Source organism: Didymella exigua, assembly GCF_010094145.1.
Source record: "Didymella exigua CBS 183.55 unplaced genomic scaffold M421scaffold_1, whole genome shotgun sequence".
NCBI classification, from domain to species: Eukaryota; Fungi; Ascomycota; class Dothideomycetes; order Pleosporales; family Didymellaceae; genus Didymella; species Didymella exigua.
In genome coordinates this window covers 2,556-11,940 of record NW_022984775.1, presented here as the reverse complement: position 1 = coordinate 11,940, position 9,385 = coordinate 2,556, and the positions used below count along the sequence as shown (strand labels likewise).

The following is a 9,385-nucleotide window of genomic DNA, read 5'->3' as shown; positions in this document are numbered from 1 at the left end:
TAGCTTATTCCACCTAGTATTAGCTAAGTTATTAACACTATTTAGCAAAGTATACCTATTAATAGGTATGCTTGCTAGGTACCCCCCCTTTTTTAACCTTTTCTAGCCTCTAGCTTGTGCAGTTTAATAGTTATAACAAAACCCTCTACTACAGAAATGTAGAGGTAGTTTTTCTCTTTTTTTTAAGCCCTATTTTGCTAGAATCCATGTATTATTGACAAAGTTTTGGGGGGTACCCACGAAGGACGTTGGAGTATACCCATTCCGCCAGCCTACCTCTCACGTCTAACTAGGACAGCATAATTAGAGGTAACTTAACGCAGAGAAATGCCTAACATGCTAAGTAGGTTAATCCTTCTTTGTAATACTCTACACTATACTCTAGATAGTAGCCCTAGTTAAGCAGGTACTATGCTAAGGCTTGGCTATAGTTACCTATAGAACACAAAAATCTATTTAACCTTTGCTTGCGCAGCTTTAGAGTCTAGGCTTAAAACTATTACAGCCAAAATAGAGGCAAAATGTACATACATTTGCACCCCTGAATTGGCTGGTAAATAGGCATGATATCTGCTGCGACAGTAGATAATATATATCTAGCTTAAGCCAAGCTGGCTAAGCGGATGTAACCGGCTAGCTCTAGCTCTTCTTTAGCTTTAGAGTCTAGATCGTTACACCATATGCCTTGTAGCGGATTCACACCTATTCCTGATATCTATCTTCCTGCCTGCGTCGTTGCAAGAAGCAGATGAACGAAGAATTATTTTAATCAATTCTAATTGTAAAGGAGCTGGGCACTAGGGGCTAAGTGCAAGTAAAATTTAGATAGAATTAATGCAGGCTCTGGCTTGGAGACTTCTAGTGGTTTTTGTTCTCTGGCGCGGAGTCTGTATGCCGATACTCTCCAGTGTGGAGCTCAAGTGCCGACAGTCTCCGGTGTGGAGCTCGAGCGCCAACACTCTCCGGTGTGGAGTTTCGGCAGCCTCCGCTTGTGCGTTTGTTAGCTTCCGGCGATCGAGGCCTCCGGTGCCGAGACCTTAGCACGGACCTAGCCCGTTACAATACCCATCCGCCAGCCTAGACTCACCCGTCCGGTCGACTCACCCGTCAGGTACGTTAACTAGGTAATAAGCTACCCTACCTATACCCTAGTCTGTGCGACCTACACCCACCCTATACCCTACCCTAGGTAAGGGGTACCCATCCGCCAGTCTACCCCAGAGTGCCAGCGCAATAACGTTAATTGATTGCAGCCATATTTTTTGCAGTTTGAGCGTAGGGATATGATTCGCCTGACTTCTATGGACCTAGGGCTTCAACGGCGTTGTCTAATTCCGGCATGGTGTTGAGTAAATTATATAGGATTTGGTTGTGTGGGCATTGGTTAAGCTAAAAGGCGTGCACGATCCGATGTCGTGCACGGGCTGATGGAACGATGTACAAGGAACTGGAACAAACAGGTGTTCTGGTTTTCCGAAAAGCAAATCGTCATTAAAACCGTTGATCTAGCAAGTGCCGACGTTCTGCCGGATCGGATCAGCCCACTGCTGTGCGCAATGCCACGCTTTTGCCCACGCACTCTCTCTCGTCTAAGGTTCTTTATTCTTTCACCCCTACTTTAATGCTCCATAAATGCGACATCGGTGACTGATGGCGACACGGTCAGAGATAATCCATGCCAATCCGATCGGCCAGGAGTTGGATAAATTCCGCGATGCTCACGCTTCGGCTACGACAGATGAAGGCAACATAGTGGCGGACAACAAGCGTACTGTCAGTTCGATGATCATCTGAGTCGATCTTGACGTGAGCAGGGCAGAATGATACCGCTGTCGATCTCCTTCTTGCCGTGCAATGCCTCCGTACCTCGTGGCTGTTGCCTTCAAAGTGTGGCAAAGGGAGCCTTCTCAACGACCTGTCAAGACTAAGTTTGGCAATTATTTCAAACTACTACGAACGCGAGCGTATCAAGCCACTTCTCAGTGCGGTTCTCAACAAACGGCCTGACGAAGTCATCTGGGACGCTGTCTACGAGTTGATACCAGCACCGCGTGCTTTATCATCAGTCACAAGCTGCTTCGCGAACTCGACGGATAACCGCAAAAGCATCGACGCGCCGAACAAAGCACAGTGTACGGTACTCGTGCTAGGGACGTCTGGTGGAATGGAATCATGCTGACGCTCTGCAGCAAGTAAAAGCGTTTCGCTCTTGCGCTGCGCATTCTTGCGACTCCCACCAGAAATCCGTTGTCTGATATATCGCATCCTCCTTCGCTCAGATCGACACGTGCGTATGATACCACCTCCACAAGATGGAGACCATGTGCTCTGTCCCAACAACCTCCATCCTTCCATCTTAGGCACATGCCGTCTTATACACGAGGAGGCACATTACGTACTGTACGGAGAGAATTCTTTCCACGCCCACCGAATCAGCAAGGACAATCACAACGCAGCTCTGATACGACGTGCGAAATATCGTATCGGTTTGCGCAAGCGTGAGGAAGGTGAGGATGCGGCGAGAAAGCTTGCAGACTTTTTGGGCTTTCACAGGGAGCTGAGGTTTATTGAGTTGGAAGTGGGATTTGACTTGATAGAGGACCCCAGGATCTATGATTTCATTCGTCAAGCCATTCAGGATCATCGGCATCTGATTGACATCAAGATATTGTCCCCATTAGCCTTCGATGGGATCGGCTGGCGACATAACTGGAGACTGTGGCGGATCGTGAAAGAGCAAGCGCTCCTATTGGAATGGCTCGGGGAGAACTAGACGTCCTTGTTTCACGCAGTCGAATTGTATTACTCGACATCAAGTGAACTGCAGCCAAATTCATTCCTTCAAGCTATCTCGATGCCTGAGTGCCTGAGGGCAACTTTGTTCACGATGGCCCCAAGGTAAATGAGCCGGTCATGTATGGCCCCCTGGCACTGGGCGGACTCCTTCGCGATTGTCAGCGCATTTGCAGCTTGGGCCAACATGGATCTTCATAAGCTAGTGGATGCTGCCGCGTTGTCGGTGTTAGAAGAGCAAATCAGCTGACTCTCGGGATTCGGAAGGAAAGTCGGCCAATGATGATCGCAGCTCTTCCCTTGGCGGAATGTCTCGACGTGGACTAATGCCGACGTTCCCCCGGACTACCACCTGGCCAGGCCGTTGTTGCGCCTCCGCTTCCAACATCGCTCCTTCGCCCGCACTGCCGCCAACTCATTGGCATTTGCGACCGCCTACGAACCACGGACTACCAGCCTGTCCATGATGATTGTTCCCCTGTCTTGGTTGGAGATCATTAGAGCGCATTTAATAGGCAATAGGTTAGACAGCTTTCGATTTAAAGTATTCCTCGCTTTGGAAGGACAAAGTCGATTCGAATGTCGATCGCGAAGGTAATACCCATCTACAGACTCGAAGAGGAGTTGTTGATAGTAAAAGGCTTAATACGAGTTCTCCTGGCTCTATTTCCTACGTTGTAAAGTCTTGATGTGGTTCAAGCGTTGCCCGCACAGCATGGCAACGGAGATTTCCTCAACGGTCTAGCGCCGTTGTATCTGTCGATTGTTTCTTACAGCTTTGACGCTCTTCGGATCAAACCCCTCCTGTATGCCGTCCTAAACGAACAGCCCGACGAAGCCATCTGGGACGCTGTCTGTGATGCCGTTACCGCGTCCACTCCGTCTCCCCGCCCCGCGTCGTCGATCCAACAAACACCATGGCTGTGCAGCACGGGCAGCTTGGCGATCTCAACCGAGCACCACAAGTACGTCGAAGACTTGCTGAGGGTGGGGCTGGGCCACATGTACGTTGGCGTACCTGGTTACTTCGACGCCTTCTTTGGAGAGGTCGCAGATCTTAGACTGGCAGGACAGGCTGTGTTTAACAAGTACAAAGAGGGAGACATACCGCTCTACCAGGAGGAGAGTGACTGGCAGGGCTGGCCTGAAGGGATGAGGAGGGGGGGGGGGGGTGTTACGCTAGTTTGCACCGCTTACAGAGCAGCTCTTGGACTTCGCTGAAGAACATTGGTCGGGTCCTAGAGTTTGACGCAGAACCGTAGCACGGCCGATCGCAAGCTGGACAGAAGCAGCAGCCTCGCTGGGCGAAAGCGATCCTCAAGCTGCACAGACCACTGCCACCTAGCAAGCGCACTTGCTCTGACAAAACCGGCCATTACGAACCACATCCATTGCCGCGTCATCGTGCGTGACTACAGAAAGTCTATCTATAAAGCAAGCTGCCAGAACAGCCTACTTGCCGCACTGGAGGGCTGCATCGAGGGTTACGAGTCCCTACACACGCAGCCGGGCATGCTTTAACGCGAAATATCACTAAACAACCTGCTAGTGAACGAAGCTAATGATAACTTGTTATGGCCCGCATTTTTGGTCGACCTTAACCTTGCGGTTAAGAAGTACCGCGAGCAAGCTTCAGGAGCGCGCGGGAAGACCGGCACGCGAGCTTTCGTGACCATTAGAGTGCTTTAAAACAACGGACAGCACTCGTATATGCATAATCCTGAGTCATTCTTCTAGGTGCTCTTTTAGATCTGCATTCACTGTGACAGACAGCAGATAAGGGTCGTTCCACGATTTAACATATAGAACAATCTTGACGATGAAGAGCTAGCTAATTTGAAAAAGGGAGTTGTGGTAGATGAACAAGACTTCCTTAAAACAGCGCGCATGAACTTTACGCCATGCTACTAACCAATGGTCTCTTGTGTCAACAGACCTCGAGGGAAAGTATTTCCCAACGGCGGGACATGGAGAAATCCTAGCCCACAGCTGTACCTTGATATGAAGGGGATCCTCCGCGCAGCTCAGAATTAGCTAGAAGAATCAGAAGGATGAAACTGCATCAGTACTCTTACCGCGAAAGCTATGCAAGGTTGAATATGAAGCTTGTGCTGATTCAACCAGCATCTGATGTGTCACTGAATGTACAAGGGAGCTCGAACGTCGAGTCTTGGTGGGTGCAATTCATTCTCGTTGACAAATGGCGTCACGCTGCGCAATCAGAACCATGTATCGCTGCTTTGCCAAAAGCACATCAACCAACCTACTCTTTGCAGACTCAATGAGACGTGTAAAGTACGGCTGGATGAAATCGAAGGAGTGCTGGTTACAGTAACGCAAAGCTAGTGCATTGCAAAACCACTGCACTGTAAGGCCGGTCTTGCCCATCTGCGACGACCGGCATGTACGGCTCATGTATGACTCTCGACGAGGAGTGTGCTCGGCACTAGTATTCGAGCACCTCAGACTCGCATTCGGCGCTGCTATCGGTGTAGCATGAAAGGAATGGCAGACATTGTGGTTTTGCCCCACGTAACTACTCGTCTTTCCCCACAACACCACTAGGGATGACGCAACAGGTGGCACCTCGCAGTCCCTTCCCCAATAACAGTACTCTATGTATTCAGCAGCGCGACCAAATCCTGACTGGCTACAGCCGAAGCTTTGCCACTCACCACGGTCAGCCGCTTTGATCAGCCAGCAAGGCGTAGAGGTCAGCAACGCTTGGTTGAGGAACAGTGTGGGGACGAGGTATGATCCCGTGTACAAGGCAGATCTTGCAGGCAACGTAACATTTTTAAGAATACGGTTCTATTTGCCATCTACTTATGGTCTACAACACGTGCTATATAATCAACCTGTGCTCCTATGCCGAGGTGCTCTTTGAGGTTCCTCACATCTTACACCTATTAAGGCCTACTGCTGCTAGGCACAAACTGTGCCCCTTGGTATTGATTAAGTCCTACCCTACTATCATTAGTCTATTAGAGTCAAATTAGTGAAACAGCCTTAAGGTTAACAAGGGCCTTGATTTAGGTCTAGCAAAGGCGCTAAAAAAAGGTAGTACTTGGGAAAAAACAGGGCCCGAAAGAGACACAACGCCCAAATGTAGGGGCCTGAATGAAGGGGCCCAAATCAAAGAAAGCCTATATTAAGGCTAGCATGCTCTTACAAGACAGCTACGGAAACTCACCTTGTCTTTCTTCAAGATACTCTCTCCTTAGGTACGTATCACACTCCACCAAGTCAACTTCGCTAACAAGCCACATGCCTGAAGGTCTTAAGGGCTTCATAGCTTGTGTCTCTATTCTCAGCCACCTGCCTTAGTTTTCTGCTTCGCCTACCTACACGTCCCTTGACTTAGCCCTAGGCTGTCAATGAGCCCTACAGAGCATGACCAAGACTGCCCGCCTGCCTCTTACTCATCAAGTGTGAATCGGCGATAGAAGCCTACACCAGAGATCTACAAACATTACAACACAAGCAATGGTTGTTTCAGTAGTTGAGTGACCTGACTTTATCGTACCTCTAGGCACCAGCGAGCCAGGACCAAGCAACTACCACACATCGACGAGCGACTGTTGGAGCGTGCACTGTTGGAGCGTGCAAAAAAATGACTTGGTTCGCAGGTTGCGCAACCTTCTGCTTGAGAAGACGCGGGGCAAGATGATCGTGCTAAGTTGCAAGACTGCTGCACTGGCGGGCAACGTTCTCCATCACATCCACCGGGCTTAGCATCGACTCTGATGGCACTGAGCCGAGCCAAGACTCAAAAATACCGGCAGCATACCAGAAGCCATACTAAAAAAAGAAACTGAGACTTCTTTGTTTTTGAAGATCGATACAGTAGCGTGCTACATGGTCGCATCGCTCTCCTACTTCGAGCTAGACCTGCTCTTGCAATGGTACAACAGTAGGTATGTGCTGAACAGTCATACTCAATGTTTAATGCAGCACGGCAACGCTGCACTCGAAGCGTCACAGAGGAGTGCTCTATTTAGGATAATTTCTTTAAACTGCGCGCTTATAAGTGCAATACTACTAACGTACCCCACGGGCGAAAGAATCAACGGGCGAGAGAATTACTTTTGCCAAGCCCCAACTAAACTCCACCCTATTATAGCCTAAAACAAGCTAAATTAGCGCTGCAAACTGCAGTACAGCCTGTAATATTATTTAGAAACTACTTCTACCTCTTTCTTACACGTTCACGCGTTATGCCTAGTCTTACTACAATATCCACAGCGCCTTTAGGAAGACTCACCCACTTTAGCGCGCACCTGCTTCTTTGCCTTCTTACTAACACCACACACCCTAAGCTCTTTTAGAGCTATTAATTGCTAGCCCTCTTTAATTATTAGAGTACTATCTTTCTTAACCTACTTTCTTTTGTGTAATTTTTATTGTGTAGCTGCCTTATTAGTAGCTTAAAGCTTAGCAATCTCCTGTTGCGCCAACACTAGCTTATGCGCAATTATAGCTGCCCCCTTTAAGACCTTCTTAAACGCTTCAACTATAGAGGTAGGCAAGCTATCGATTGATTGATTGATTGATTGATTAGTTTAACGTCCTGTGTGAGTCTGAGACTATATAGCACGAGAGCAGTTAGGCTGTTCTAGTAATTTACAAGTTTTTCTGTGTAAGGGAATAGTATATATAGGTTCGTAGACATATAGTGAGAGCTAGGCTGGCGGATGGGTAGGGTATGCTTTTTTACGTTTTGGCTTATAGCTTCTTAACTAGCAGAGATACGCTTACATAATCTATTATTCGATAGAAGCGCCTAGTATTGCGCCTTCTAATAAAAAAAGAATTAGCTCATTCTGCCTAGTATTAGCTGAGTTATTAACACTACCTAGCAAAGTATACCTATTAATAGGTATGCTCGCTAGGTACCCCCCCTTTTTTAACCTTTTCTAGCCTCTAGCTTGTGCAGTTTAATAGTTATAACAAAACCCTCTACTACAGAAATGTAGAGGTAGTTTTTCTCTTTCTTTTAAGCCCTATTTCGCTAGAATCCATGTATTATTGACAAAGTTTTGGGGGGTACCCACGAAGGACGTTGGAGTATACCCATTCCGCCAGCCTAGTGAGAGCTAGTGCTCTAGTAATAAGCAAAGGAAATTAGTTGTCTGTTGTTGGCTGTAGGTACTACTTGCGTGTGCCTGCTCTAGTCTCTTAAATAAAAGCTAATGTAGCTTAGATTCCCCTTTTTGTGTCTAGGAGAAGAGGCATTGTTGGCTTTGTCTCCTATAGGCTGCTCTTTATTTTCTTTCTAGCTTCTCTGTAGTTTCTACAGCTAAGCAGTAGGTTTTAAGGTGTTTGTGTATATCTACAGCTACATTAGAGCTTTCTATTTTTTGAATATTGTGTAGGTATACTTTATTATATCTATGTCTAAGTTTTAGCTCGTAGTATGCGCTTGTAATTTCTCTTCTAGTGTTTTTTAGCAGAGTTATTTTGCTTATAAGTTTTAGCACGAATCTTGCTGTGTAGGTGCTAGGATTTCTAAGCTTTGCTTTTGTAGAGTAGGCCTAGAGTTTGTGTTACCACTCTTGTCTTACAATAGCTTTAATCCTAATACCTGTTAACATGGTTGGCAAGCGAGTCGGTCAGACAAGCGAGTCGGTCACCCCACCAACTTTGATCACCTACTCTATCTTAACACACAATGCCTCCACGCCGCGCTCCTCTCATGCAGTCAAATGAAGCAGATATTCAGCTTGCTCTCTTATCTATAGATTCTGCCCAAATTCAGAGTACGCGACGCGCTGCTACAGTCTTTAATATCCCAAAATCAACCCTAATTGACCGGCGCGCTGGAAAACGCGCGCGACGCGATTGCCAGCCTAACTCAAGGAAGCTTACCCAGAGAGAAGAGGAGGTGATTGTCAGCTATATACTTCACCTAGATCAGCGTGGATTTGCGCCTACCTACGCAGCTGCACGTGATATGGCTGATAAGCTGCTGGCTGCACGCGGCGCTGGCCAGGTTGGGCAGAAGTGGCCAGCTAACTTTGTCAAGCGTACAGACAGTCTTTAGACGTGTTTTAACCAAGCGTACAATAGGCAGCGAGCTCTGTGTGAGGATGCAATATTAATAAAGAGGTGGTTTAAGCTTGTAGAAGAGACAAAGGCTAAGCAGGGTATCTGTGATAAGGACGTCTATAACTTTAATAAAGCTAGCTTTATAATAGGCAAGATTACAACGCAGCTGGTTATAACAGGAGCAGAGAGGAGAGGCAGGCCAAAGACTCTTCAGCCAGGCAATCGCGAGTGGGTAACGCTGATCGCTGCTATCAGCGCTGCTGGCTGGTCAGTGCCACCATTCCTCATCTTCGCTGGTCAGTACCACCTATCAGCCTGGTATGAGGAGGATATCCCACGCGACTGGGCAATTGCAGTCAGCGACAATGGCTGGACGAATAATGAGCTTGGAGTTAAGTGGCTAAAGCACTTCAACGCTCACACGCAGGCTCGTAGTATAGGCGCGCGTCGCCTGCTTATTATTGATGGCCATAAGAGCCACCAATCTCTAGCGTTCCAGGAGCTCTGCAAGGAGAACAACATCTACACGCTCTGTATGCCACCT

The 9,385-nt window shown here is 47.7% G+C and overlaps 3 protein-coding genes across 3 annotated transcripts; 2 read left to right on the top strand and 1 right to left on the bottom strand.

The window, feature by feature from the left end:
• The first annotated feature begins 2,049 nt into the window (after positions 1-2,049).
• Positions 2,050-3,083, top strand: M421DRAFT_414855 (uncharacterized protein). Its single transcript, XM_033590480.1, has one exon. The coding sequence runs from the start codon at positions 2,294-2,296 to the stop codon at positions 2,771-2,773; it is 480 nt and encodes a 159-aa protein (XP_033454049.1). The 5' UTR covers positions 2,050-2,293; the 3' UTR covers positions 2,774-3,083.
• Positions 3,084-3,555: 472 nt separating this feature from the next.
• M421DRAFT_51329 (uncharacterized protein) lies at positions 3,556-4,014 on the top strand (the record flags this gene model as incomplete). The annotated part of the gene is made up of 1 exon (XM_033594923.1): positions 3,556-4,014. A coding segment is annotated over one exon (459 nt), but the record flags the coding sequence as incomplete, so codon positions are not given.
• A 4,139-nt stretch (positions 4,015-8,153) lies between these two features.
• M421DRAFT_34115 (uncharacterized protein) lies at positions 8,154-8,303 on the bottom strand (the record flags this gene model as incomplete). Its single annotated transcript, XM_033589470.1, has 1 exon — positions 8,154-8,303. A coding segment is annotated over one exon (150 nt), but the record flags the coding sequence as incomplete, so codon positions are not given.
• Between the last annotated feature and the right edge of the window lie 1,082 nt (positions 8,304-9,385).